A 27,060-nucleotide genomic window follows, 5' to 3' on the forward strand; every position below is an offset into this window, starting at 1 on the left:
ATCTGCGGAAAGACGCATACTTTATATTGCATACTTCATGTTTGCATTTGGCCAAATTCTTATTTTGTCCTTTGCGATATTGATTTGACTTAGTGTGCACCGGGAGGTTGGGCATCTGTATTAGTTTTTGGTTAGTGTAAATCCCAGAAAAAGAAAAGGTTGCATGTGGATGTAAACGTACACGGCAGGATTGGGGCCGGCAGGTTGCGCTCCCATTTGTTGCCGCCGGGCGCAGTAGGTGCCCGGTATGGGTCAGGGTGCTTCCAGGTTACCAAAAGCTTCTCTGTCTCGCGCAGCAAAACCTAGAACATGTGTCAGGTTTGCTACTCATGGGTTTTTGGTGTCGCATACCTGTTGCTGGCGAGGATCGCGGACGTCCTTGTTCGCTTCGAAAAGGGATCGGATATAGACGGCTTGTCCACGCCAGATCTGTCGGTGGACAGCCCAGTCAAGAGACAGTTTCAGAGAGCGCCGGTAGAGCGACCTATAGTAGATCAGTGAACAGTCCACTAGGGAGACATCGACCTACTCACTTAACAGCGGAGGTGGACATTGTGCTCAAGTTTTGTCCCGGGTCCAATTCCGGCCAGCTGGAACAGGGGAAGAAAAATTAAAAAAAGCTTGTATGTTGATAGCACTGGTCTATCAAATAGAAATGACAACCTTGGGGTTGTTAGGGTTCCTGGTGGGCAATGGGTCGGGGTTGAGGGTTTCAATGTCGTCAGGTTGACTATTCTGGGCTTCCTAATTCGTTCAGCATAAACTTGCTCCAATGGTCACTGTCGGTCCCCGTACCTTAAAAACTGCTTGAATGGTCTCTTCCCGTCGCCGTAGTGTAAGAAGAATAGTCCGCCTCTGCCGGAAGGGTGCCCGGTTTACCTCAGAACCCGATCCAATCCGAGCTTCATCTTCTTTGCTTCCTCTAATTTTTAGAGTTGAAGCTTTATTCCCCTCTTACAAACCCGGTTTGGCTTTTTCCCCAGCTGAGTAACCTTTGCTTTAATTCATCATGGCTTCCCGAATCTCTATTGCGCGCCTCTCGGGCCAGCGCTTCTCGGCTGTGGCCAAAACCGCTCCTCGGGCATCAAGCCAGTTCCGCAATATCAAGGGATTGTCTACTCTCACGCGCAAGACTTCAGCTCGCTCAGCCTCGGGTTTGCTGCAGGTCTCTTCCTCTGGGTAAGTATCTATGTCATTACCATCCGTCGCAATTTTAGCTCATACAGCCCTATAGCATCAATGTCTCGCGACTCAACCTTGCTCCTCTAGGAGGCCACCAACTTCGCACCTATGGTAATTCCTTTTTCTTAAGCAGTCTCGTTGGTCAATTGCTAATAGTGCTTAGCCGACTCCATCATCAAGGTCCCCAGTATGGCTGAGTCGATTACAGAGGGTACCCTCAAGCAGTTCTCAAAACGTATGGTGCTTTAACTGTGGTTGAACATTTGACATTTGCTTATTCTGGTATATAGAGGTTGGCGATTTTGTCGAGCGCGACGAGGAGATTGCGACAATTGAAACAGACAAGGTAAATACCAACAACTCTGTCCCCACCCCCTCGCGACTGGTTCTGTCGCTGACACATTTTGTTGTTAGATTGATGTTTCGGTTAATGCCCCGGAGTCTGGTACCATCAAGGAGTTCCTCGTGAATGAGGAAGATACCGTTACTGTCGGCCAGGATCTCGTCAAGATCGAGCTTGGCGGCGCTCCCGAAGGTGGAAAGAAGGACGAGGGCGCCGAGAAGCCTAAGGAGCCCGAACCCAAGGAGTCTGAGCCCAAGAAGGATGCTTCGCCCGCTCCCGCCGAGACCGAAAAGCCCAAGGAGCCCGAACCTAAGAAGGCTGCACCCCCCAAGCAGGCTCCTAAGGCGGAGCCCAAGACCCAAGCCGCTGAACAGCCAGCTCTTGGTGACCGTGAGGAACGCCGGGTATGTTGACTGCCAATATACCCTTGACCTTGACTTCAAACTAATTCTTGGTTTAGGTCAAAATGAACCGTATGCGTCTGCGTATTGCCGAACGCCTGAAGCAGTCCCAGAACACCGCCGCTTCTCTTACCACTTTCAACGAGGTTGACATGTCCTCGCTGATGGAGTTCCGGAAACTGTACAAGGACGATGTGCTCAAGAAGACCGGCGTGAAGCTTGGATTCATGAGCGCCTTCTCCCGCGCTTGTGTGCTTGCCATGAAGGATATCCCCGCTGTCAACGCTTCCATTGAGGGTCCTAACGGCGGTGACACCATTGTCTACCGCGACTACGTTGACATCAGCGTTGCAGTCGCCACCGAGAAGGGTCTTGTCACCCCTGTTGTCCGTAACACTGAAGGCAAGGATCTTGTTGGAATCGAGAAGGCCATTGCCGATCTCGGAAAGAAGGTGAGTAATTGTTTTTCTGGAGGGGATGTCCAGTTTACTGACCTGTAATAGGCTCGTGACAACAAGTTGACCATTGAAGACATGGCCGGTGGTACCTTCACCATCAGCAACGTAAGCTTCCCCCCCCACATATTTGTGTTCGTGTTTAAGAATAACACCGGCTAACTTGCCCCAGGGTGGTGTCTTCGGCTCGCTGATGGGTACACCAATCATCAACGTCCCCCAAACAGGTCAGTTCTCTTGTACTATCTTTAGTGTTCGCATCTAATTGTGTCTAGCTGTCTTGGGTCTCCACGCCATTAAGGACAAGCCTGTCGCTGTGAACGGCAAGGTCGAAATCCGTCCCGTATGTACAGACGAACCAAGTCACTTTTTCTTTGGTTTACTGATGTTTCTAGATGATGTATTTGGCTCTCACCTACGACCACCGTCTCCTAGATGGTCGCGAGGCTGTTACTTTCCTTGTCAAGGTATGCCTACCCTCTCGTCCACCCGAATCAATCACTAATCCCATCACAGGTCAAGGAGTACATCGAGGACCCCCGGCGCATGCTGCTTGGCTAGGTAGCATGAGTATTTTGTCACGCGCCTTTTATTATCTATGTTCTCGTACCTGGAGCGGCCTTGCGCCCTTTGTAAATTATTATGTTCCAAGATATAAATGCCATGTCCAGGACAGGTCTTATAGTGGGCTCTGAGTACTATTCTTCTATACCATTCTTCTGTTGTGCGTGTCGCTTTCGATCTTTATCGGCTGTTGAAAGTTGATTGAGATTGAACGATCAATATGGAGATCGAATTAGTGTACATGTGCTATTTGCACTTTAGACAACTCGTGGTCCGTGTGATCCACGGCGCTGGCTTTCCCCCCCATGTGGCTGCTTGAATTGGAATCATTACACATCGAAGAAGCACACGGGATGGCATGTTCTCGTATCTTTTATTACGCAGGAATATCAAATTCCACAATAGTTTCGAATCCACTGTGTCTCCTCCTCGGTCAAGCCTTCCATTTGACCACGCTCCAGTTGAAGAAGGAGGGGCGCATCCAGGACCTCCATGAGATCCTCGAAAAATTCGACGTAACGATGCTGTAGCCATTGGAGAGGCCACACCTCATCGAGCTCTTCTCGGCTCATTGGAGCCGCAGTACCAAATGGGGGTGGCATGTACTCCAGGAACATGGTACGGCTAACCTCCCACCATATATCAAGTTCACTGTCGTTTGTTCTCCAGTTGCAGAATCTGTGAAGCTGGTCTGGAAATCGCACTTGTTCTTCCAGAATCGCATGAACCATGAAGTGGGCACCAAGGTCGAACCAGCGTCTCCGGGATACGTGGGCAACTGCAGAGTGACAGAAGTCCATGAATTGAACTGCAATATCAGACAGGGGGCACAAAGTGACCGAGGTCACGATCTTTGGGAGGGTCCCAGTGGAGAAATTGATTGGACAAGTAGAAGATGCGCAATTTGAAGTCCAGGTCCCAGGGCAAGGGGCCTTCGAGACGATGACCGAGAAGCCGCCGGTGGAATTCTAGAGCTGTAGTCAGTATGAATCATCTGTTGCTGGGAAGTTCTGATGCTTACGTTCAACCAAGAGAGCAGACCATTCAATATCTTCGGTTGGTCTTGCTTGATGAATTGCTTCTATGATCCCGCTAATACACAGGCAAACCAGGTAGTCGAGGATCATCAGGTCCACGGTGGCATGAACGGCAGGGCTTGGTTCCGCCATTTTGAAGTCCACACTGGGGGAGAGAGGGTATCAATTGAAAGGTATGTGGATGGTCCTAAGGGGGTCCATGGTGCCCTGGAGGTGCAGCTGTCTCCCACGGCGATCGTGTCAACACGCTTAGTCGGCGCGATTAGTCGCGTTTAGTTGCGATTAGTTCATATCGGACCACTCCAGGGTGTTTTGATATTCATATTCACGTGACTCGATCCTATCATTCTACAGAAGTATAACTTCTAATATATTTGGGGATACATTATTTCTTTTTTTTAAATATATGGATATATATCTCTATATATGGTATATCACATGAACAATATAGATTTAACTGTAGAAAACTGGTATGGGTGTCACGTGCGGTGAATGTGAATATCATGGCGTCATTTATATATAACATCGTATAGAAATGAGAGTCACACATATGTACATACTATGTAATTAACCACACAAACAGGAACCCCTCCCCTCCCCTCCTACACTCAACCTCCTCCCACCCAAAAAACTTCCTCCAGCCCATGCTGAGTCTATGTATCAAACCAAAAGTTAGCCTTAGTAAAGCACGGGCTATGACCATGGCGTGGTATTGTTCTGGATCCACCAACACCGAGTTGATTGAGAACCTATTCAAGGCTGGACTGATCCACAATGAGCGTGTGAAAGATGCAATGATGGGAGTGAGCTTTATTGATTGTTATCTGATTCAATGTCCTTTCTAACATATGACCAAGGTTGATCGAGCCCATTATGCTCCATCACGACCGTATTCGGACTCTCCTCAACCTCTTGGATATGGGGCCACCATATCAGCACCCCACATGCATGGCCATGCATGTGAGTATCTGGTTGATCATCTCAAACCAGGTGCTCGGGTGTTGGATATTGGATCTGGCTCAGGATACTTGACCCATGTCCTTGCCAATCTGGTGACTAGCCCATCCGGCAACGCCCAGGGACAGGTGATTGGTATTGACCATATCCCCGAGCTAACAGAAATGGCTCGTATCAACATGAACAAGTCCAAGAAAGGTAGTGAGTTCCAGGCATCCACTACTGTCAAGTTTATCACCGGTGATGGACGCCTTGGATGGAAAGAAGGTGCACCGTACGATGCCATCCATGTTGGCGCCGCGGCCGACAAGCTTCATCCAACCCTGGTCGATCAGTTGCGTGCTCCTGGGAGACTTTTCATCCCAGTGGAATCGGAAGACGACGACAGTGCCATGGATGGTCTCAGCGGTGGCCAATATATCTGGGTGGTGGATAAAAAGGAAGATGGATCTATTCACAAGGAGAAAGTCTTCCAGGTGAGCTATGTGCCCTTGACGGATGCTCCACACGGATGATATTCGAATTCAGACAATTTTCTCTCGTTCTATTTTACAGATGCACTTGAAATTGGTTTTTTTTTTTTTTTTTTTTTTTTTTTCTTTCTTTTCGAGTCAAAATCAAATAGAATGACTTCTGACCTTACGAAAACAATCCATTTTCTATATTGAGAGACTCCAAGAACACCTTGGTATGTGTTTCACATAGTAAAAGACAATTCAATTAGCGGAACCCACCAGGGAATTTGAACCCTCCCTGGAATTGTGGACCACCCTGTTGGAAGAAGAACTGTTGACCACCGCCACCGAATGGGTTGCCTTGGAATTGACTGCCCCGTTGTTGCGATTCAGGATCATTGGGATCGTCGCCGTTGTCAAACCGTGTCCGGAGTTCGGAGTCGGATAAAACCTCGTAGGCTTCATTGATGGCCGCCATCTTTTTCTCTGCTTCCTCCTTGCCTACACCCTGGGCATTGGCCTTATCAGGGTGATGTTGCTTCACTAGTTGGCGATACGCGCGCTTGATCGTCCGATCATCTGCATCACGGCTGATACCAAGGACCTTGTAGTAATCTTTCTGCTTGGAACGCTTGAGTAAGGTCTGAGCCTTTTGTTGGAGAGATTGCGCCTCTTGGGAGCCGGGGTGGTGTTCCTTGGCCGATTCAAGTGTACGTATAGCGTCCTCGAATCGATCCTCGTCCAAAGCGATCTGGGCTTTATACAGGAGCCCGGCAAGCGAGTGAGGAACCAGCTGGAGAGCTTCGGCGCAGTAAGGACCAGCCTTTTTGATCATACGCATCTGGGTATGTTAGTGACAGAAAAACCAAGCCATATGACCATATGACGGTGGGTACTTACTTCACGGTAAGCCTCGCAGGTCTTCTCGACTAGGAATGTGTAAAGATTATCGGGTGCCAGGCGATGAATATGGTTAGCTTGTCTTGCTTCTTCAACATCGGCCTTGATTTCTGCAATCAGTCCAGTGGATTCACTATCGCCGACCATGAGATTTGCTGCGTTGCTGAATTTGCGTGCCCCCAGGGCAGTATGCAATTTTTCTAGCTGTTTGGCAAGCTTCCGTTCACGTCGATAGAGACGGTTGCACGGTTTTGAGTCGGGATCAGTATGGAGACATTTACGGATTTGAGCAAGGCCACGGTCACTGTCTCCTAGAGAGTAGAAGAGCATGGAAGACATTTGCAGGTGAGGCTCGACCAAGCTCGGGGACATTTGCAAAACATGTGCCAAATCACTAAGCCCTTCTTCTGTCTCGCCTTTCTCAAAGTGACAATGGGCTCGAGTTTGTCGCAGAGACAGTGCCGTATTTGCCTTTAGGATGGCTACATTTGCCTCCGAGACACACGTCTCCCAGGCGCCCTGCTTTTCGGCATTGAGAGCCAAGGTTGCCGCATCCCGTGCGGCTTCCAATTCCTTGTAATCATCCGTTGACTTCTTTCCGGCCCGCTCGAGATCTTGCAAGGCCTCTTGCCAGTGCGCGGAGCGTGCGTTCAAACGAGATCGTTGTAGAAGAGCGCCCTCGAAGTCCGGCTTGAGCTCTAAAACTCGATCAAAGTCACTCGAGGCTTGTGAGTTTCTGCCGATGGATAGATAAGCCGCGCCCCGCTGGAAGATAGTGATATAGTTGGTTGGGTCGCGCGAGACAGCGGCGTCGAAGTATACCACAGCATCTCGGGGTGAGCCCTGCGCGAGGTGGGCTTTGGCGGAAGAGATTAATTCAGAGAGAGGTGTATCCGAGGAAATCTGAAGGGCATATCCAGCCGAGAGACAAGCCAGAAAGGCTGTGAGCGATTCCAAAGAAACGAACATCTTGGAGGTATGCGACGCAGTAACGATGTAGTAATTGGCTGTGTAAAATGAGGGATTTGGTGGCAGAATGAGTCTCCCTAGGAGTACAAGAAGAGGGACATAATCCAAAGAAAAAATAAAAATGGTAAAAGCGCAAAGAACAACGTTGGAGACAAGGAACTCGAAGTTGGATTGAAGCGCATGTGCATACTCCGTGGCCTTTACGCCTCGTATTGTTCCGTTACCGTCATGTGACATCGAATTATCTCCAATTGCTTTCGCTCCGAATTTTGGATCTCTTCATTACTCTGACTCGAAGTATGCTCGTCAAGTCAATATGTCAAAGTATCTTACGGCCTAGGCTTGGTCTGAAATTGTCGCCTTTGCGAGGTGTACATACCAGTAAGACTAGCTTGGTTACTTTTCCGATCAAATGCTAATTGCGACTGCAGCATCCGATTCCACCTTGTCTCCAGCTCTTTTAACTAGAGCACGTCTACTTGCAGCTGAACATACCAAGCTTGCAGAACGACTGGGAGAGTCCTTTGACGCAAAAACCGCCAAGCGAGCCGGGGAATTAGCACCGATTGCAAATATCTTGAAAGAATGGGTCAATGCCAACGATGTATGCGCCTTGGAGACCTTTATTGGAGCTCTACTAATACTACCAGTCTATCGTCGAGCTCAAATCTCTATTAACTGATCCCAACACCGATGCCGAACTCCGGTCTTTAGCAACAGAAGACCTTGAAAGCAGTCGCGATGCCTTGCCTACAATATCAGACCGACTGAAGAAGGCTCTCGTTCCTCGACATCCATTTGCAGACCTTCCTTGCCTCCTCGAAATCAGACCTGGCGCAGGCGGAGATGAAGCAGGCTTGTTCGCTTTTGAAATGTTACGGATGTACGTTGCCTTTTGCTCCCGAAGGGGCCTCCGCCCAACAATCTTGAAGCAAGACACAGAGGTCGGCCCGTCGGACGACCGTCTCAGTGAAGCGGTCATTGAAATTGAGGCCAATGGTGCATACGATATATTACGGACCGAATCAGGGGTACATAGGGTGCAGAGAGTACCTGCAACCGAGACCAAGGGTCGTACTCATACCAGCGCCGTTAGCGTAATGGTCTTGCCGAGTTTCCCAGAGGACGGCAGTGAGATGGATAGTGCCCTGAACTTTGAAGATCCAAACAGCGACTACTATATTGACCCGCAAGAGGTGCGGGTTGAAAAGATGAGGGCCGGAGGTGCTGGTGGCCAACACGTCAACAAAACCGAGTCCGCCATTCGACTGACCCATATCCCCACGCATACGGTCGTCTCCATGCAAGACGAACGATCCCAGCAGGCAAATCGGAGAAAGGCGTGGCAGATGCTTCGGGCAAAGCTGGCCGAAGCCCGGCAAGAAGCCCGCGAGCAAGAGCTTATGCAACTCAGACGAGGGATACTGGGTGGTGTGGCCAAAATGGGCCGAGGCGACAAGATTCGAACCTATAATTTTGGTCAAAGTCGCTGTACCGACCATCGCACAGGCATCACGATCCACAATCTGGATGGTATTCTTGATGGTGGTGATGGTTTGGAGACTGTAATGGACAGTGTGCGGACCTGGATGGTTGATAGTGAAGTTGAGGCCATGGTTGCCGAGGACATGGCAAAAACAAAGAGTAAATAGCAGAGAGTCATTCTTTTCATGTACAAAAGATATACCATGTATTCTAATAAGGACCGAGTCTATTGATGTTCTACAAATACTTTCGCTCCGGATCCAAGATATCCAGCCCATCCATAGCTTTCTCGTACCTATCCAGCAGTTAGCAACTTTCATAGTATGACTTGGGGGTCGGCCACAAACATGGTGAACACAATTCCTCCGCTCATGATCAATCTCGCAAGTCGCGGCATAGCACCAGACCACAAAGTGAAGATACCTTCATCCTTGACGATTCTTGTTGCGCAAACGATGCTATTCTTGTAATGTTTGCTGGCCTCGAGTGATTGCATTCTGACATCGTTAGTACCTTATCTCTCTATCTCTCCATCTCTCATTAGCACGTGGGGATATTAACCTTGTCTTGACTGTGTCCAATGGTTGAGTCACATAACTGATTCATGTTAGTTTGGATTTGTCTTTTTTTGTCTCATCTGATTCAGGGACCAAGTCTTACACAGTGATGAGCCCTGCAATTCCACCAATCCCAAAGGTGGCTGCAGTGCCCAGCTTTTCGCCTGGCGCTGTATAACCCTCTGCAAACTGCTTCAATGTTGTGTAGGCTGTGAATCGGGTTGCCGAGTTGGCGGCCTGTCTTGCCGTGGTGGGCACAAAGCCTTGGAAGAAGCCCTTGACACCTCTTTCCTTAAAAATGAGCTTGCTACCGTGCAAGAAACCACGCATCCGAGGGTTGGCAGACTTCCGGTCGTCGATCCTATAGTTTGGTCAGTAGAGCCCGCCAGAAATAGGACGGGAACTTACAATTGAGTCTTAATGCTTTCAAAGGGAGTGACGGCGAAAAGAGACTCGGTGAATCCAGCACCAAATCCAGCAATAACCGTCCTTGGCCCTGAGATCTTGCCGTTCTCATCTTGGAGAACCGATTTTATGGCATCGAAAGCGACGAATCCTAGTATGTATCAGCGGCGGCCCATACAATGCCACACAATGGGGGAGGTAGACGGACGAATTCCAGCCTTGAGTGAGTTTCCGATAATCAGTGTTGTACATCCTGCATACCATTGGCTTCCGAATGGTGGCCATGGTAGCTTTTGGCCTTGGGTAAGCTGGCGATTGAGTTGAGTCCGGGTCTTCGCAACTGCATATGATTAGCAACAATTGTTGTAAGACATTCGAAGAGTCATACATTCGGCCGGGTATGTGATCGCTGTCAGTATACGGTTAGCTAGTGGCCTGGTAGGGGTCATTGAGCTCTTTACCGATCTCCACGGCTCCGGCAGTGGACCCCGCAAGGATGGAGCGAAGGGCGCTGGGCTATTTATTGGTGAGCTTCAAACAGGATAGATTATTTCATTGGAGAACGAACCTTTGGCTTTTGATCCTTATTCACCGTCGCCATTTTTCCTTTTGGGTAGTTTGGAGGAATTGTAGTCGCCGAACCTCGGAGATCCAGCGATATACGGCCTTCGGCACGTGCCATTACCGCAGTCGATGTTGGATTAGGATAGAATTAGCTAGAGAGACCAACTCTTTTACACCACTCATTCATGTATATAATATACATATATATATACATTATATTATATAACATATATGAACATTGGGTTAATACAAATCCTACAACTTATTACAGTGGACCAAATTAGAGGGTTATTGTCAATTCACTAGCTGAATCTACTTAGATCCGTTAAGCAACTAGTGCTCCTCCATTTTTTTCTTCTTTTTTTGTGGGTTTTTTTTTTTGAGGGCGAGAGAGTGGTGTTCACCGTGTCTCTAACGGTAATCACACAAACTGAGTGTAGACGGGAATGGGGTTAAGCATGGTTGGTGGGAAGACTCCAGGCTGCCAACCAAAAGTTGGTGAGATCATCACTCGTTGCGTAGGGAAAATAAAAAGAGGGAGCCCCCCTGGGTAAAAAAAAAAGAATCGCATGAGACGCTTGTCCTGTGGAACGCCATTTGCCTTGGAAATCCCCGAAACACAGACCACAGCCTCGGAAAAACGTAAAGCGTAGGCGCCGGAAATGCATTTTCGTCAAGGATCCAACTCATAGGACAAGGGACCGGGACGGAAAAGACATATGATACATTGCACTCCCGTATCATTATGACCAGATATGCCAGGACAGCCCGGCAAGATCTCGAAGATAGAGCGGAATAGAATAAGAGAATCCAGGAAACCAAAGCGCAGCGATTAAAAAAGGGTTGTTCGGGCGTGTTTGGGCCTAAGAGATGGGCGCCTGAGGTTGACCCGGATTTGGTTGACCAAAGGTGATCCGGTTGGCGTCATTTTGTGGCCCACGACGTTGACCTTGTCCACGACCACGGTAAGAACCGCGTCCCCGATTATTGTAGTATTGACCGGGTTGTCCACCATGCTGTTGGCCCTGCTGTTGGCCCTGTTGTTGACCGTGTTGTTGGCTATGCGGTTGGCCATTGTGGTTGTTCCGACGAGGTTGACGGTCTCCGTTCATGTTCACGGATCCAGCTCCAGTCTGAGGTGGAGGGTTGGAGATGGGCCGAGGGATGTTCTCGGGGGAATCATAGACATAAAGCTTCTTGTCAATATTCTGAGGGATGGGCTGGATTTCAGTGCCTAGTTCTTGCTCAATCTTGTACAGATTGAACCGATCTTCCCAGTTGATGAGGTTAATGGCGAGACCCAAGTGTCCGAAACGACCCGAACGACCGATACGGTGAAGATAGGTCTCCGCATTCTTCGGGAAATCAAAGTTGATCACAACATTGACTGCTTGAATATCGATACCGCGAGTCAATAGGTCAGAGCAAACCAAGTTGCGGCATACGCCATTGCGGAAGTCATGGAAGACTCGGTTACGGTGCTGCTGAAGCATGCGAGCATGAGAGTAAAAGCACGAATAGCCGAGCTCAGTGATCTTTTTGGCAAGAAGCTCAACCCGGTTGGTAGAGTTGCAGAAAATGATCGACTGATTGATCTGAAGTTTAGAGAAGAGAGTGTTCAAGCAATGAACCTTTTGTTTCTCCTCGACGAAAGCATAGTACTGGGTGATACCGCGTAGGGTAAGTTCATCCATAAGGTTGATCTCGTAAGGGTTGCGCATGTGCTTATCCTTGAATGACTTGACAATCAAAGGGAAAGTGGCACTGAAGAGCATGACCTGGCGATCCTTGGGGTGGAAGGACATAAGTTGCTCAATGACAGGAGTGAACTCGGGAGACAACAACTTGTCCGCTTCATCCATAACAAATGTCGGGCATTCGCTCAGGTCAGCGACACCTTTGCTGGCCAAATCCAGTACTCGTCCGGGGGTTCCCACAAGAATATGGACAGGGTCATTCAACCGGATAATGTCATCCATCAAACCAGTTCCACCGGTGGTAACCATGACATTGATACCGAGGTGTTTTCCTAGGGTCTTGCAGACCTGTGATGTCTGGAGGGCGAGCTCTCGTGTGGGGACCAAGATCAAGGCCTGGGTCTTTGTACTTTTGGGGTTGATGCGCTCGAGGGTGGGAATAACAAAGGCGGCGGTCTTTCCAGTGCCGTTCTTAGCTCGGGCCAAGATGTCTCTGCCTGTGAGGGCAACTGGTATCGTCTCTTCTTGGATAGGGGAGGGCTTTTCAAATCCAGCCTCAAAAATGCCCATCATGAGTTCACGTTTGATGTAGAAGTCCTCAAACTCGAGGCCTTTCGTAGCAGTGACATCCTATTCAGAGTCAGTATTTTGGAGATTGACTGGTACCAAAGAAATACTCACCTCAGTTTGTGGGCGAGCATCTTTGGGGGGGAGATTCAATGTGTCCTGCAGTCTTTGCTCTGAGGTTGCTTCCCTGGTCAAGTCAGATTTATTCCAGGCCCCCGAACCTGATTGACTTACAGTTTAGTATTGCCGAGTTGTGCAGCAAGCGCGTCGGCCATTGTGACGATAAGGTGCTGAGGAGTTGGGGAGCAAGTGAGGTGACCGATTTTGTTTGCGATCAAGGGTGGGTGTGTGTGAAAGGATGTGCGCGGAAATTGGAAGAGGAATATTTCAGAAGAGGTTTGAGATGGAAATGTGAGGAGAGGAGGATGTTCGTCAAAACCAATAAAGTTAGGTTGTAGGGGACGGGGGAGATCGGGTATTCAATGATTCAATGAAATGAAGCTTCTGTGTGGAACCAAGAAATATCTCTGATACCAAAGCTGGGAGAGTTCACAGGATAAAGAATGGTAGAAACCAGATTTGTTGACAAGAGAGAGGGAGCAAAAGAGAAAAGATGAGGTAGGAGAGGTTGAGATTATGATGGCGGGGAGCGAAGAGGTTTGAGGTAAAGAGTGAAGCTAAACGTTCCACACTGGGTATGGTCACGTGTCACTTCACTACTATTTACTAGTAGTTACATATAACTGCATATGGATGTACTTTGTACTTGGTACGGAGAGTCTTAAAAGGAGAAAATTTTCAAACATGGCATATCTTCAAGGGTATTTCGCTACAAATAAAATTTAACGGACAATTGGTGATTTCAGCGCCGGAAGGTTAGGGTCGTTTGGCCACGCTCTGGCTCTGCCAACTCCTTCACCCTGACATCGGCAGAGATGGTGATATCAGTCTTGCTACCAGGTGTGATCAGAATGAACTGTCGCCCAATAGATCGTCTAGCGGCAACCATCTAGAACAGTTGTCAGTCAGTGGTCGTCCTTAGGAAGGAGAAGTGGCACTTACAAGCATGTCAATCGCCATCTTTCGGTTGATATGATCCATGTACACATCACTTGGTAAGGTCAGCATGGCAACAAATCAAAATGTAAAGAAAACTTACAATTCATCAAGACAACGGATTGGTGATCCCATGGCTTCCCAGAGAGACAACAACAGACAAACTTGCGAGAACGATTTTTCTCCACCGGACAGTGTCTTTGCACCTCTCCCAGTGCTATCATCTTTGGTAATATCAGGTTCAACCTAGGCAGTAGTTAGCATTCATCAGGCCCTCTCCCCCAATGCCTTTGTGAACAGGCTTACTTGTAGATCCAGAAGTTTGTTGGTATGGTCCGCCAAAAGCCGACCACGGAAACTTCTCTCACTCAAAAGATAGGTGAACTGGGCTTTGGCCCGAGACGAGATGTGGGATCTGAAGATCTCCCATCTCTTCTTACGGTTCTGGAGGGTATCTTTCAGAGCCTAAACAAATGTTAGACCGGGCCAAAGAGACCAAAGAAAGCAAAAGAAATAACACAAAGGGTAATTACCTGACTCAAGGCTGAAAACTCTTCAAGTTGTTGCAAGGCTCGATCATAGGTTGCTGCAGTCCTGGTTGCCTCAGCAGCAATTTCCTCTCGAGAACTTCCCAACCTATTGACAAGTCAGTTTTGTGGCAAACAATAAGCTGTAAGAGACATACTCCAAGTTGTAACGATTCAGATCACGGCTTAGTTTATCAAGCTTTTTGTCGAGGCTGCCGGGTGTTTCTCCTTCATCCACGGGAACTCGAGAAGAAACCAAGTTGGCCTTTTCATTGTATTCAATAACCCGTGCTTTTACCACCTCTTTTCTCGCCTCGATTGCAGCCTTGGTCTGTTTATCTTCGTCAATAAGTCTCACGGCTTCGTTCTTCTCGTCAAGGATTTTGGCTTGTTTCGTTTTCACAAGATTTTGCTCGCTTTCAGCAACTTGTAGTTTTTCTCGGAGGGTCCCAAGTTCAGCGTCTTTGGCGGAGAGTTCCCGCCGAATTTCCTTGAGAGTCTGCCACATGGCTTTCATGGCTGCCTCACTATCTTGGTATGATCCCTCATTGAGCCTCTTATCATCTTCAGCTTCTTTCAATGCTGCCTGAAGGGCGTCAATGCGTCCATCCTCGGCGTTTTCTTTGTCCAGGGCGTCTCTGAGTCCCTCGGCATGATCTTCCATTCTTTGCATTTGAATTTGCAGATCTTTCTCAGTTCTTCCGTGTCGGTCCAGTGCCTGTTTGCAGGCCTCGACGCGTGAACTGGCAGTTACCAATGACTGTTCGATGTCTTTTTGTTGGCGTTTGAGGTCGGCGATAATGTCACGTTGTGCGCTAGAGCTATTAGCCAGTGTCACAGGATCAAAGGAAGGGGGCGTACTTGATTTGCAAGGCCACATCGGATTTCATGCGCGGGCCATCGGTCCATCCCATAACGGGAGCCTGACTCGGTTCTCCAGCTCGGCTGTAGGAAAGATGGAGTCCTCGACGTCGATCTTTTGGATCAATAGAGTAACAACGCTTAACGTTCCTTGGTCGTGTACCGTCGAATAGTACAGCAGATGCTTCCTTGACGTCCTCAATCAACAGCATTTGTTCAATCCCATGGTTGATGATCAGCTGCCGCCGCACCAATTCGTTATCGATCTGAAAGGTCAGCACATCCCATAACCCATGAAAGGGGCGAGGGTCGGTACCTGAAGCGTTCGTAACACGGTTTTGTATTGGGAGTCTGGTTCGTGTGCCGAGGTATCCAAATGGCCACCAGAGCCGATGAAGATTGGACAGTTGCTGTTAGGTTAGCTTCGGTTTAATATGAACCTCTGGTCAAACTCACCACTGAACTCGTCGCATGATATCGAAAAGAAGTTTCATGTCATTTTTGGACGAAACAATGAAACTGGTCAGTGTACCACCAAACACTCTTTCCAAAATGGACGACCACTTTGGTTCAAGCAAAGTGACATGGTAGCCAATGGGGCCGACAGGGGCCGACTCCCAGGATTTTTCCTGCTCAATCGCTTTGAGCAGCGCAGGCATTTTAAAGTGAAAACCGGACTGCCTCGACCCCCCTTCTCTAGTGAGATTTCCAAGTTGTTGCTCCGCTTGACTGATCTCATTTTTCTTTTGCACGAGAGGACCTTTTGCTTCGGTCAAAGTTCTCTCAGCGTTTTCGACATCTCCGCGTAAGCGGGCAGCACCTTGCCGATGCTCCTCGTATTCCCTTTGGGCAGCAGAAGCGTCATTGGCGGCTTGTTCACATTCTTCTTGTTTTCGAGCGTAGCCGCCATCACTCACATCAGCGAGACGCTGATTCTCATCGTCGACTTTTTGCTGGGTTTCCTGGATTCTCGACTGGGCCGCTTTGAGATAGTCCCTAATCTGGCGTTGTTGTGCCTAGAAAAAACAGTCAGGGAGGGGGTTTTATGCTGACTGGAAGGACGTACTTGTAGATCATGCCGGCCGGCCATCTCAGCGTCCAATTTTTCTTGTATTTTGTCCCTTTCATCTTGGGCCTCATTCACTGCAACGGCAGCTCTCCAGGAATGTTCACCTGCGGCTGTTTCCTCCGCAGCGACTCCATCAAAGGCAGCATCAAACCGAGTGAGGCGAGACTCGGCTTCAGCGATTTTCCGATCTGCCTCGGAGATTTGTTCGGTAAGTGAGATTTCCATCTGTCTTGTCAGTCGATCAGTAAAAAGGTGGTGGGGTGGGACTGACTCTTTCTTGCTCTTCAACTTGAGCCCAAGCCATTTGGCCTCGGATATTTCTGATCCGTCTTCTCAGAGAATCGTGTTGGTCAGAAATGTCGAGCTTTTTCTTGGCCAATTCCTTTCGGTTTTGGAGGACTTGTACGTCTTGGGACGATGTTCTGAGCTTTTCTTCAATTGAGTCAAGGGATTCCTCCACCAGCCGGTAGTCGTTATCAAGCTGTTCCAACTGGACGCCTTTGACAAAGAATTTGTACTTCTCAGCTGGGCTTGATGTACTCAAGAATTGACGGGCCATATCTTGAGAGAGTACGTTCATAGGGTTTTCGATCTGCAAAGAAAAGTAGTCGGTGATAGCATCCAGGTCGCTCTTTTTAGTCGAGACGATGCGCCCATTCTCTGACTTGATCTTGAACCCACTGGTGCCGCTTCGGGAGAAATGACGCTCGACAATAATGGTTTTTCCAAAATCGTCCGATAAATAGGCACCGTCGCCTTGATTCTTGATGCGAACGATGATTGTGCTATTCTCTTTGCCCTCTTTGATGAAATTCTTAAGGCTTTGGCCACGATTTGTCGCCGAGGCTTTGCCACCTAGACAAAGGGTGATCGCTGTCAGGATTGCACTCTTACCACTGCCGTTCTTTCCAACAATGAAGTTGATCAAAGGGCCCAACTCCACGTAGAAGTGATCATGGCACATGAAATTGTAGCATTCAACGCGCTCGAGAATTCCGTGTTCGGCGGGCACATTGGCTTCGTCGATCAGATGCGAATATTTTTCTTGTATGAGCTGAGTCTGGCGGAGCTCTAGCTCGTCCTCGTCGTCGAGAAGCGCATCGTCGTTGACGGCTAGAAGAGAATCGGCGGCGTTGGTAACAGCGCTAGCAGGGGTTGGAGATTCCGAATTCGTTGAGCTATCTGAATTCATCCGCTGTCGTTTTCTCTGTGACTGTTAGTCCTGCTTAAACTCATATTTTGCTGAAATCGTACCGAGGAACTCATGGCTGGCTGGCTGGACCCATCGCTTTCCTCGTCGGAGTCCGGAGACACCTGCACGCGCTTGCGGGATGGCATTTGAAGAAATACTTATCAAACAAAGCCAGTAGCTAGCATGGCGAGCAGACTCGTCAGTCTTAGCTGATTGTCGCGGTTTTCGGCCACCCCCACGAACTGATAGTCCTGAGGTCGCGTCGCGTCCGCGTCAAATAGACTTAGTAATCAACTGGGCACACCCTGGAGACCGAGTAAAAATGTAGCCTTCAGCGTTATTTTTGTGTTTTGCTGTCAAATTTAAAAAGAAGAAACTCACAAGAGGAAATTGAACTGCCCTGGATTTATGAGTAGAAACCGAGGGAACAACGAGATCAAGGTGGTTCTTTGTTCAGTGACCACAAAGAGAATCCGACATCAAAACTATAGACGAGGTACTCCGAGTACTTATGCGAGTACCTGCTGCCTCAGGCAAATTCTACATGTGTTGATGAGACCGATAGGGGAATATTAATTTGATTAACAGCTTTGCTCGATCTACCGTCAGATTACACTTTCTTTCCTTCAACTAGAGGTACGCGAGTTTATTGCGCACGATCTCTAGCCCATCAAAATTAGCCTGTAGAGTAGTGGCAAGGACACTTGAACTCTTAATATGCCCACCACTTGCCCATTCATCGCATGCGTGACGAAGCTGCTGATGCGCAGCTGCAAATGCACTCTGCAACTCGAAAGTCCGTGTACACGACCGGCCTAGATCATTCATGTAATGAGTAGGGTCTTGTATACATAATCGTTGCGCAACAATCAAATTCCGCTTCGCCGCAGCGGTCCGCTTGGAACTGATCAGCGAACGTTGACCACGCTGGTAGGCAGGTTCATCGGCATCGGAGGTTACAGGTAACATGTCTGCGCCAAAAAGTCCCGGGGGATCCACGGCGACCCCGACAGACCGGAGGTCAACCTGAGTGCCATAAAATTGTAGAAGAGCAAGGAACTGGTTGCCCAAGTTATTGGGCCCAGGGAACCGGCCATGGTTCATCTTTAGGAATGCCACGATGAGCATGGCTAGCGCATCAGGTCCAATGCTCGCCTGCGGCGAGCCAAAGAGGCCACGCGCCTCTAGCAATGTGCGTGTTACTGCGTACAGCGGCCGCAGGGCAGGATATTCGGCCTGATAATCTTGGAGATACTCCGTGATCGCAGGGATACCCTCGCCACAATAGAATTCTAGCAACAGTCCAGTCGGCCGGTGGCGAGCGGATAGCGAGGGGTTTCGCTTGTCAGATAGTTTGACATGATCGCCGAATGTATCGGTGTGCTGGAGAGTTCTTTGGACTTGACGCAGGAGGCGGATGTGAGCAACTTGGATCTGAGGCCGCGTGGGACTCGGTCTTCGATCACGTTCTAGTGATCTAGGAAGGTCTTCGTATGGTAGTATGAAGTCAAGGTCGGAGTGCGCCAGTACAAGACCCGTGCAGTGGGATCCAATCACTCTTGGGGCATGCGGGATCACTGCTTTGAGGAGTGAAGCTACCTCTATCCTGAGCTTCTCTACACGATCTTGTTCCTGGGCTCTTGGGGCCAGGTATCGATCCAATGCTCGAATTTCTGCATCCAGAGTGATCTCGGCATTGGCACGAGGCAGCTCCAGATTTCTCAGCCATGGATTCTGTGACGGACGACCTGTTCCTGCAGGTTGAATCGGACCATCTCCATGGCGATTAATGAGTGATTGGTGAGATGATATATCCACATGACTTTTGCGCTTTCTCTGGCGTCTTTTAGACACCGGATCAGGAGTATCAGGTGAATATTCCGAGTTCGGCAGCGCTGGTTCCGCGGGTGGTTGGTAGTCGGCGCGACTCTTAGGTGGAATCTTAGGTCGCCAGAGTCCTGCGGGATTATCAATTGGGTAAATCTTGCGGATCAAACGAGACCGATTGGTGGACCGATGGGCTTCGAGGGTTTTTCGGAGGCTGTTGGCAAAGACGGGAGTCTTGGCTGCTGCAACGGAGCTATGGAATGGGCGAAAGAGGTGAGAGGAACGAATGCGTAAAGGTCGGCTCGAAAGCTGCATAACAGTATTAGGGCATTTAAAGGGAGCAAAATAGAACACCGGAGTGGATGTCACCATGCCGAGGATCCATGGATGCATGCAGCATCCCAAGATTATTTTCGGTCGACTTTATTCGATGGGTGTATGCCTCAGGCAGAAACAGCCATGTGACAAGGGAGTATTTACAGCGGGATTTCAGGAAGATTGGTTTTTTATATATATATACCATAATATATATATTATGTATAATCTCTATCTCAGTATATTCCAATGTATCAAATGTTTCATATAGATCCAAAGTATATAAAAGTACGGCCTACCACCTCCCAATATACTCCGTACGGAATACTATATATATGATATGCAATATAGAAAGAAAAAGAAATGCATACATGACGTAGCACTGAGGAAATATCCACAAATTCCCCCTCCCTACTCTCTCTCTCTATCTTCGTCTTAAAACAGTTTCTATATGAATATTGCATGAATCTATGAACCTGGAAGATCTCACCTTAAGGTGGTCTAATCGGTTCCAGGCCATTTCCTTCGATTACTCGATAACTCTCGATAAGACAACCTCACTTCACCGCTTGCCCCTCCATCCTTACCATCTTCTGTTCCTCCTTTCCTTACCTATAGTCTATCTGTTTTTTTGATTTGATTATCCTCCTTACATCGTCCATGGCTTTCTTGCGATAGTCCATTTACCCCCTTGAACTTTGCTTATCGACTCAATCCTAACTCCCCGAGGTATGTACTCTTGATCATCTCCTCATTCCCAACCCACTGATGTCCAAGGTTTCCCTGGATGTTGGTGCATGTGACAATTGTAGCCTAACTCCAGCAGTCTAATTGAAACACATCGGATCTCATCCTCGACCTTCCCGTCATATAGGCGCTACTCGGCTGCCCGTCATGTCCGAACCAGAGAGCCCCGCGCAGGTACCCAATGACCAGCCAAACCCTGTCCTCGTTGGGCCTGGATTAAAGGCTCTCAAAAATGAAGCATATACCGATGCGACAAATGCGACACCTAGTCTAGAGAAGATGTCGAACGAGGCCCCTTCATACTTTGACAATCTCCCCGGGACCAAAGCTGTAACCACCGACCCGTCTGAGACCAAGCCCCAGCCAGTACAGACTGCAGGGACAGCATCATCTGGCGTCGATTTGCTGCGCCGCCTCAGCTTGACTTCAGACTCTCCCATGTCCCCTGAGACCGATCCACGCACACAACACCCGGGACTTCATTTGAGTGGCCGCCTCATCAGCGCCGCTTTCTGCATACCATACAAGCTCAACTTTCGATCGGGGTCAGACTGGGTACGTGGATGATTATTTTTACTTGGAAGATAGTATTGACTGACTGGATAACAGACGCTCAAGTCGCGCTCCGGTACTTCAGCGCTGTTCGATTCATTCGCACATCTTGCATCGGATGAGACCCCTTGGTCACACACATTGGTAGGCTGGACCGGAGAGGTCGAGCCTGATGTGGATGTGAAATCACCTTTGCAGCAAATACATCCCAATTCTGCAGTCAAGGCACCACTAACCCCCAGTAACCTTGTTGCTAACCAACAATTGAACAAGGCTGCCGCACCGGTCCCCGTGGATGGAACCAAGAAGGCACCCGCACATCCGTTGGTGGAGGGGATCAGTGTCTCCCAACAGGACCGAGAACGACTCGATGAACAATTGAGCTCGGGTCGTCATGGCCGGGTATTACCTGTGTGGTTGTCGGATGCATCAGAAGAACCAGAAGAGACTATTCTGTTGAAAGACCAAGGCAGATGGCGTCGTTATGCTGAACGTGAGCTATACCCTCTACTTCACTACAAGCAACATGGCCCGACAGATGGCCGATCCGAGCGGCGGTGGTGGGCCGACTATGTGCGCCTGAACCAGTTGTTTGCGGATCGCATCGTGCAGGAATATCAAGAAGGAGACGTGGTCTGGATTCATGATTACCACTTATTCCTCCTCCCCAGTCTGCTGCGGCAACGTATCCCGAACATTTACGTGGGATTCTTCTTACATTCGCCTTTCCCCAGCAGCGAGTTCGTCCGGTGTCTTGCGAAGCGCAAGGAGATTCTGGAGGGAGTCCTGGGTGCCAACATGATTGGATTCCAAACCTTTTCCTACTCGCGACACTTTACCTCGTGCTGCACGCGTGTTTTAGGCTTTGAGTCGAACTCTGCCGGGGTTGATGCCTATGGGGCCCATGTTGCAGTAGATGTCTTCCCCATTGGCATCGACGCACGTTCGATTCAAAAGGCTGCCTTTGGGGCCCCAGATATCGAGAAGACTGTGTTGGGTATTCGCAAGCTCTATGCCGGAAAGAAAATCATCGTCGGCCGCGATCGGCTGGACAGTGTTCGCGGCGTCGCGCAGAAGCTACAAGCATTCGAAATTTTCCTGGAGCGCTATCCGGAATGGCGTGACAAAGTCGTGCTCATCCAGGTGACGAGTCCCACTAGCGTGGAAGAGGAGAAGGAAGACCCAGAAAACAAGATTGCTGGCCAAATATCCAATTTGGTTTCGACCATCAATGGAAGATTTGGTTCTTTGAGTTTCTCGCCCGTCCAGTACTATCCGCAATACTTATCCCCGCGCGAGTATTTCGCTCTGTTGCGTGTTGCTGATGTCGGCTTGATTACGACGGTGCGAGATGGCATGAACACAACGAGTCTGGAATATATTGTCTGTCAGCAGACCAACCACAGCCCTTTGATTCTTTCTGAATTCTCCGGAACGGCGGGCACCCTGCCCAGTGCCATCCACATCAACCCATGGGATATGGTTGGGGTGGCTGGAGCGATCAATCAAGCATTGAATATGCCAGCCGACCAGCGGAAGGAGCAACATCTCAAGTTATACAAGCACGTGGTGACCAACACGGTTTCTATGTGGTCCAGGCAGTACCTCAATCGCCTACTGACCAACCTTTCGTCCTTTGACCAATCGGTCGCTACACCTGCACTCGATCGCGCAAAACTAATGAAGCAGTATCGTAAGGCTCGCCGACGACTGTTCATGTTCGACTACGACGGCACATTGACACCAATTGTCAAGGATCCCCAGGCGGCCATTCCTTCAGATCGGGTACTCCGTACTCTGAAGAGCCTATCAGCCGACCCACGCAATGCCGTATGGATCATTAGTGGACGGGACCAGGCTTTCCTGGACGAGTGGATGGGCCATATCCCAGAGCTCGGATTGAGTGCTGAGCATGGTTGTTTTATCCGAAAGCCCGGATCTGAAGATTGGGAGAACTTGGCCGAGAGAAGCAACATGGGATGGCAGAAGGAAGTAGTTGATGTTTTCCAACATTACACAGAACGAACACAAGGTTCATTCATTGAACGGAAACGGGTAGCATTGACCTGGCATTATCGTCGCGCAGACCCAGAGTACGGTGCGTTCCAGGCTCGCGAGTGTCGAAAGGCCTTGGAGGATACCGTTGCCAAACGGTGGGATGTGGAAGTCATGGCAGGCAAGGCCAATCTAGAGGTTCGACCAACCTTTGTGAACAAAGGATTTATCGCTACTCGATTGGTCAACGAATATGGCACGGCCCCAGGGAAGGCACCGGAGTTCATTTTATGTTTGGGTGATGACTTCACTGACGAAGGTAAACCCCCCCTTAAAACGAAATCCTCATCTTGGCTAGTGCTGAACCAGTGGATTGACATGCAATTTAGATATGTTCCGAGCCCTCAAGAAGTTTGATCTACCACGCGACCACGTTTACTCAGTTACGGTGGGTGCCAGCTCCAAGCAGACCGATGCCAGCTGGCATTTATTGGAACCGGCCGATGTTATTGGATCAATTCAGATGCTTTTTAGCACTTCCAACCAAGATCACTGAGATTTGCATATTCTGGACCAACAAACCCATAATTACCCGCCACAGCCAACGTATACGCCATGCTCCGGGGAGTCTGGCCGTGGCATCCGTTTCAGATTCCGACTCCGCGAGGGAATTATCACCACACGGTCTTGAAGATGGTTTGATCTATTGCTAGAGGACTATTAGCCCTCATATCAAAGACTCTGAACTGGTTCAAAGGTTATACGAGCGTTACCTCTTGCCATTGTGTTAGCTTGTTTGGCGTGGGTTTATGCTCTCCTGTTTTTACCCCCTCCCCCTAAGACAGGTCCTTGGCCATATTTTTTTTTTTGTATAGACTCACATGTATGTACATGTTAGAAAGATAGCTATTGAATTTCGTGAAGTTTTATATCCTTCTCTAACAAGATAGAATGTGTAAACTATCCGAGACAGCCGGTTTTGCGGGGACCCCGGGATTGCGCCATATCAAGTGAGTGTGGGGTCAATGTAAGATATATACCTAGGTAGTAGATAGTATAGCTATATAAATTAGATATCAAAGGCTATTCAATTTAGCAAAAGGGCGAGAGAAAGATGAGAAATAGCGGGGATATACTATACCACTTCTTACCGATATACACCCCATACCAACTCTACAAAAGACTAAGATTGTACTAATAAAATCAGATATCAGATCCTATCTATATAAACCACAAAACCACATCACCATATCACCACCTCACCACCTCACATACATGGGCACATAGAACATAAAAGATATGCTCAGTCGGAAGTGGACCCGTATGCCATCCGAAGGGCGCGGCCATCTCTGCGAATCGGCGAGAAGACGATCGGAACGATCCCCGTTATAAGAAAATTTCCGTTTTGATTTTTGACTCATTGGAAAAATTATTTTGTTATAAGTCCTGCATTTACAAGGCATCTTAAGGAGATATACCATGTCAACTTTTAATATGGTCTCCGATCTCTCACCAAGTATGACCGAAGAACATGGTCAAGAACAAGTCAACGAAAAGAACATAGATCAAAGCCAAACTCCCCACTCCTCAGATGAAGAATCAACTATCGGTGATGAACCCAACCTTTCCCACATGCCTACCAACACCAGCGCCTTGAATCGCACATTATCGGCGGTGCGCACTCGGGAATCTGGCAAAGATCTCGGCCCACCCCCGGACGGGGGATTTCAGGCTTGGTCTCAGGTTGCTCTCGCACACTTCGTCATCTTCAATACATGGGGCTACATCAATAGCTTTGGTGTCTTCCAAACATATTATTCCCAGACACTAGGACATCCACCTTCGGATATCTCGTGGGTTGGGAGTATCCAGATCTTTTTGTTGTTTTTTATTGGCACTTTCTCCGGTAGGGCCACCGATGCCGGCTATTTCACATTTACTCTGGCCTGCGGTGCTATCTTGGAATGCTTCAGTATTTTCATGACCTCGCTCTGCACCAAGTACTGGCAGCTGTTCCTGGCACAGGGGGTTGGCCAAGGAATTGGGTGTGGGCTCATGTTCTGCCCAACCTTGGCTTTGGTCTCGACTTATTTCGCCAAGAACCGCGGTATCGCAATTGGAATCGTTGCGTCGGGTTCTGCCACGGGGGGTCTAGTCTTCCCGGCCGTGATCATGAAAATGCTGCCACAGGTCGGGTATGGGTGGACCATACGGACGTTGGGCTTTATCTCGGTAGCCACGCTGACTCCGTGTGTCCTGTTCCTCAAGCAGCGTCTTCCTCCACGCAAGAGTGGTCCAATTGTCGAGTGGGCTGCCTTCACCGAGCTGCCCTACTTGCTGTTTGCGATTGGCATGTTCATGAACTTCTGGGGCCTGTATGTTGGGTTTTTCTACATTGGCAGTTTCAGTCGTAACATCATCGGTGTTTCAAGCGATCGATCCATTGATTTACTCCTAGTCATGAATGGAGTTGGGTTGGTCGGGCGGTTGGTCCCCAACCTGCTTGCTGATCGGTACACCGGTCCTCTCAACCTGTTGATCCCGTTCAGTTTTGCGACAGCCTTGGTTGGCTACTGCTGGGCAGCAGTCAACGGTATGTCTGGGCTGTGGACATTTGCCACCTTTTATGGACTTTTTGCTGCGGGTATTCAATCCTTGTTCCCAGCAACCCTCAGCACCCTCACGACTGATATGAAGAAGATTGGTGTCCGGATGGGTATGGTGCTCAGTGTGGTCGCAGTGGCAGCCCTTATAGGGTCTCCTATTGCTGGTGAACTAGTTGTTCGTGATGATGGCGGCTACCTGTATGCCCAGATGTTCATGGGATCTGCGATCTTGCTTGGCGGATTGACCTTGGTTGGAGCTCGAGTGACCAAAGTGGGCACTGGATTGGCTCGAGTTTGAAAAAAAAAAAAAAAATCCAGATAGTATAGAGTATATGTATATATTCATATATTAATATAGATATATAATGATCATGATCATCGACATGGGTAACAAAGTAACAAATCAACGAGTTGTGGTTTGACGAGAGAAAACCCCACATGTGATTAATGCGAGCGCGGTGACTCGCGGTGACTCGTGACGGTGACGGGGGGTGAACTCCGAACTTTTCTCAATTTGGTTTATCTTCTATACATTTTTGAGGTCTTTGCAATACTTTGTATTCATTTAGGTAGGTCCTTTTGATCCTTTTATTTGTCGGGGATTCTATTCTGGCGAACTTTGAAGCAACATCCCACCTTTGCCCCTCTATTGTGTGCGAAACTGGCGAAACCCCATGAAAACATTGAACATTGCTAACTCGTTCTCAATATAGAGAAATATCCATTACCCGAGCCTTCTTTCAAAGTTCTTAAATATTTCCTACATATCAATATGGCACCCCGTGGTCGAGGAGGAAAGTTCTCCAAGCCTACTCGAGGAGGTATGTCGTGTGCGTCTGCAGAGTACGAGATACCTGAAAGCTGATCAAATAATGAATAGGAGGCAAGCACTTCAGCAGAGATCTCCAGCCATTAGACAAGGATGGAAACCAAATGGGTCTCTGGCGGGTATGTCGACTTCAATCCCAACTCAATCTCCACAACAGCAACCTGACCACGTTATTTCTTTCATAGGAACCTGGTGACCAAATCAAGTCATCGGGCGACGAAGATTCTTCGTCTGAAGAAGAAAGTTCCGAGGAATCCAGCGAGGACGAGTCCAAGCCTATCGAGCAATCCACAGCTGCTGGAACCCGCGAGGAGCGCCGCGCAGCTGCTAAAGCTAAGAAGGCAGCCGCATTGAAGAAGCGAGGCCAAGGACCCGCCCAACCGGGCGATTTACCCCCTTCAGACTCGGAAGAATCCGACAACGATCTCCCCGCCAACCCCAACCACACTGCCAAGTCCCGCTCGCAGACCCTGAAGAACGTCGAAGAGCCCGCTGCTGAGCCCAAGAAGCCCGCCAAGGTCAAGGATATCTCACAGTTGTCCCGACGTGAACGGGAGGCTGTCCAGGCCCAGCAGGCCCGTGAGCGTTACCAGAAGCTGCACGCCGAGGGTAAGACCGATGAGGCGAAGGCGGATCTGGCTCGTCTTGCCATTATCCGTGAGCAGCGTGAGGCGGAACGCCTACGCAAGTTGGCAGAGAAAGAGGAGAAGGACGAGCAAGCCAAGGAGCGTGCTGATGCCGCAAAGGAGCGGGAGGACCGTATGCGCGCCGCAGCTTCGGGAAAGACTGCTAAGAAAGTTGGTGGAAAGAAGAAATAAACCCCTGGATATCGTTTTATATGTTGGTCATGACTTGGGTCGAATTGTTGTTTACACATCTAGACAACAAAAAAACAAAAAACAAAGCAAACAGTTTGAGATATTCCTCACATTGAATATCTGGAATC

At 48.9% G+C, this 27,060-nt stretch overlaps 14 protein-coding genes across 14 annotated transcripts; 6 read left to right on the forward strand and 8 right to left on the reverse strand.

Annotated features, from left to right (window-relative positions):
• Positions 1 to 49: 49 nt before the first annotated feature.
• On the reverse strand, positions 50 to 654 carry N7487_009698 (NADH dehydrogenase [ubiquinone] 1 beta subcomplex subunit 9). Its single transcript, XM_056877428.1, has 4 exons — positions 534 to 654; positions 352 to 484; positions 182 to 302; positions 50 to 115 (listed from the first exon to the last, which is right to left on the reverse strand). Exons 1-4 carry the CDS (start codon positions 551 to 553, stop codon positions 90 to 92), a joined length of 300 nt encoding a protein of 99 aa, XP_056726008.1. The 5' UTR covers positions 554 to 654; the 3' UTR covers positions 50 to 89.
• Positions 655 to 1,009: 355 nt separating this feature from the next.
• N7487_009699 (uncharacterized protein) lies at positions 1,010 to 2,942 on the forward strand (the record flags this gene model as incomplete). The annotated part of the gene is made up of 11 exons (XM_056877429.1): positions 1,010 to 1,179; positions 1,235 to 1,293; positions 1,346 to 1,417; positions 1,473 to 1,528; positions 1,597 to 1,929; positions 1,986 to 2,378; positions 2,430 to 2,489; positions 2,554 to 2,608; positions 2,657 to 2,724; positions 2,777 to 2,848; positions 2,898 to 2,942. The coding sequence occupies 11 exons, from the start codon at positions 1,010 to 1,012 to the stop codon at positions 2,940 to 2,942; spliced, it is 1,383 nt and encodes a 460-aa protein (XP_056726009.1).
• A 392-nt stretch (positions 2,943 to 3,334) lies between these two features.
• N7487_009700 (uncharacterized protein) lies at positions 3,335 to 3,745 on the reverse strand (the record flags this gene model as incomplete). The annotated part of the gene is made up of 1 exon (XM_056877430.1): positions 3,335 to 3,745. One exon carries the CDS (start codon positions 3,743 to 3,745, stop codon positions 3,335 to 3,337), a length of 411 nt encoding a protein of 136 aa, XP_056726010.1.
• Positions 3,746 to 3,761: 16 nt separating this feature from the next.
• N7487_009701 (uncharacterized protein) lies at positions 3,762 to 4,114 on the reverse strand (the record flags this gene model as incomplete). Its single annotated transcript, XM_056877431.1, has 2 exons — positions 3,762 to 3,913; positions 3,967 to 4,114. 2 exons carry the CDS (start codon positions 4,112 to 4,114, stop codon positions 3,762 to 3,764), a joined length of 300 nt encoding a protein of 99 aa, XP_056726011.1.
• Positions 4,115 to 4,626: 512 nt separating this feature from the next.
• N7487_009702 (protein-L-isoaspartate O-methyltransferase) lies at positions 4,627 to 5,454 on the forward strand (the record flags this gene model as incomplete). Its single annotated transcript, XM_056877432.1, has 2 exons — positions 4,627 to 4,785; positions 4,840 to 5,454. 2 exons carry the CDS (start codon positions 4,627 to 4,629, stop codon positions 5,452 to 5,454), a joined length of 774 nt encoding a protein of 257 aa, XP_056726012.1.
• A 205-nt stretch (positions 5,455 to 5,659) lies between these two features.
• Positions 5,660 to 7,263, reverse strand: N7487_009703 (DnaJ and TPR domain protein; the record flags this gene model as incomplete). Its single annotated transcript, XM_056877433.1, has 2 exons — positions 5,660 to 6,235; positions 6,295 to 7,263. 2 exons carry the CDS (start codon positions 7,261 to 7,263, stop codon positions 5,660 to 5,662), a joined length of 1,545 nt encoding a protein of 514 aa, XP_056726013.1.
• A 412-nt stretch (positions 7,264 to 7,675) lies between these two features.
• On the forward strand, positions 7,676 to 8,915 carry N7487_009704 (putative mitochondrial translation release factor (RF-1); the record flags this gene model as incomplete). Its single annotated transcript, XM_056877434.1, has 2 exons — positions 7,676 to 7,867; positions 7,914 to 8,915. 2 exons carry the CDS (start codon positions 7,676 to 7,678, stop codon positions 8,913 to 8,915), a joined length of 1,194 nt encoding a protein of 397 aa, XP_056726014.1.
• Positions 8,916 to 8,985: 70 nt separating this feature from the next.
• On the reverse strand, positions 8,986 to 10,316 carry N7487_009705 (putative mitochondrial tricarboxylate transporter (Ctp); the record flags this gene model as incomplete). The annotated part of the gene is made up of 9 exons (XM_056877435.1): positions 10,279 to 10,316; positions 10,172 to 10,226; positions 10,099 to 10,119; positions 9,919 to 10,050; positions 9,714 to 9,861; positions 9,409 to 9,666; positions 9,310 to 9,345; positions 9,096 to 9,245; positions 8,986 to 9,043 (listed from the first exon to the last, which is right to left on the reverse strand). The coding sequence occupies exons 1-9, from the start codon at positions 10,309 to 10,311 to the stop codon at positions 8,986 to 8,988; spliced, it is 891 nt and encodes a 296-aa protein (XP_056726015.1). The 5' UTR covers positions 10,312 to 10,316.
• An 821-nt stretch (positions 10,317 to 11,137) lies between these two features.
• Positions 11,138 to 12,813, reverse strand: dhh1 (DExD/H-box ATP-dependent RNA helicase DHH1; the record flags this gene model as incomplete). Its single annotated transcript, XM_056877436.1, has 3 exons — positions 11,138 to 12,601; positions 12,653 to 12,725; positions 12,773 to 12,813. The coding sequence occupies 3 exons, from the start codon at positions 12,811 to 12,813 to the stop codon at positions 11,138 to 11,140; spliced, it is 1,578 nt and encodes a 525-aa protein (XP_056726016.1).
• Positions 12,814 to 13,400: 587 nt separating this feature from the next.
• Positions 13,401 to 17,389, reverse strand: N7487_009707 (DNA repair protein SMC6; the record flags this gene model as incomplete). The annotated part of the gene is made up of 13 exons (XM_056877437.1): positions 13,401 to 13,547; positions 13,601 to 13,649; positions 13,698 to 13,840; positions 13,901 to 14,059; positions 14,128 to 14,230; positions 14,280 to 14,936; positions 14,983 to 15,097; positions 15,146 to 15,248; positions 15,299 to 15,392; positions 15,439 to 15,998; positions 16,049 to 16,276; positions 16,323 to 17,258; positions 17,306 to 17,389. The coding sequence occupies 13 exons, from the start codon at positions 17,387 to 17,389 to the stop codon at positions 13,401 to 13,403; spliced, it is 3,378 nt and encodes a 1,125-aa protein (XP_056726017.1).
• A 484-nt stretch (positions 17,390 to 17,873) lies between these two features.
• On the reverse strand, positions 17,874 to 19,385 carry N7487_009708 (uncharacterized protein; the record flags this gene model as incomplete). Its single annotated transcript, XM_056877438.1, has 1 exon — positions 17,874 to 19,385. One exon carries the CDS (start codon positions 19,383 to 19,385, stop codon positions 17,874 to 17,876), a length of 1,512 nt encoding a protein of 503 aa, XP_056726018.1.
• Positions 19,386 to 20,279: 894 nt separating this feature from the next.
• Positions 20,280 to 23,241, forward strand: orlA (putative alpha,alpha-trehalose-phosphate synthase subunit Tps2; the record flags this gene model as incomplete). Its single annotated transcript, XM_056877439.1, has 3 exons — positions 20,280 to 20,687; positions 20,742 to 22,998; positions 23,069 to 23,241. The coding sequence occupies 3 exons, from the start codon at positions 20,280 to 20,282 to the stop codon at positions 23,233 to 23,235; spliced, it is 2,832 nt and encodes a 943-aa protein (XP_056726019.1). The 3' UTR covers positions 23,236 to 23,241.
• A 956-nt stretch (positions 23,242 to 24,197) lies between these two features.
• On the forward strand, positions 24,198 to 25,583 carry N7487_009710 (putative MFS monocarboxylate transporter; the record flags this gene model as incomplete). Its single annotated transcript, XM_056877440.1, has 1 exon — positions 24,198 to 25,583. One exon carries the CDS (start codon positions 24,198 to 24,200, stop codon positions 25,581 to 25,583), a length of 1,386 nt encoding a protein of 461 aa, XP_056726020.1.
• A 474-nt stretch (positions 25,584 to 26,057) lies between these two features.
• N7487_009711 (PDGFA associated 1 family protein) lies at positions 26,058 to 26,932 on the forward strand (the record flags this gene model as incomplete). The annotated part of the gene is made up of 3 exons (XM_056877441.1): positions 26,058 to 26,106; positions 26,166 to 26,233; positions 26,300 to 26,932. 3 exons carry the CDS (start codon positions 26,058 to 26,060, stop codon positions 26,930 to 26,932), a joined length of 750 nt encoding a protein of 249 aa, XP_056726021.1.
• Positions 26,933 to 27,060: the final 128 nt, after the last annotated feature.

Source organism: Penicillium crustosum (assembly GCF_028827405.1).
Source record: "Penicillium crustosum strain IBT 35664 chromosome Unknown utg000004l_segment0_segment0, whole genome shotgun sequence".
Taxonomy (NCBI): domain Eukaryota; kingdom Fungi; phylum Ascomycota; class Eurotiomycetes; order Eurotiales; family Aspergillaceae; genus Penicillium; species Penicillium crustosum.

Excerpts from the sequence above, each read along its gene's own strand:
- N7487_009698 (XM_056877428.1), bottom strand. The coding sequence starts at position 553 with ATGTCCACCTCCGCTGTTAA. Across the intron at positions 485-533 it reads ATGTCCACCTCCGCTGTTAA|GTCGCTCTACCGGCGCTCTC; the intron begins GTGAGTAGGTCG and ends GATCTACTATAG. Across the intron at positions 116-181 it reads GCCGGCCCCAATCCTGCCGT|ATGCCCAACCTCCCGGTGCA; the intron begins GTACGTTTACAT and ends AAACTAATACAG.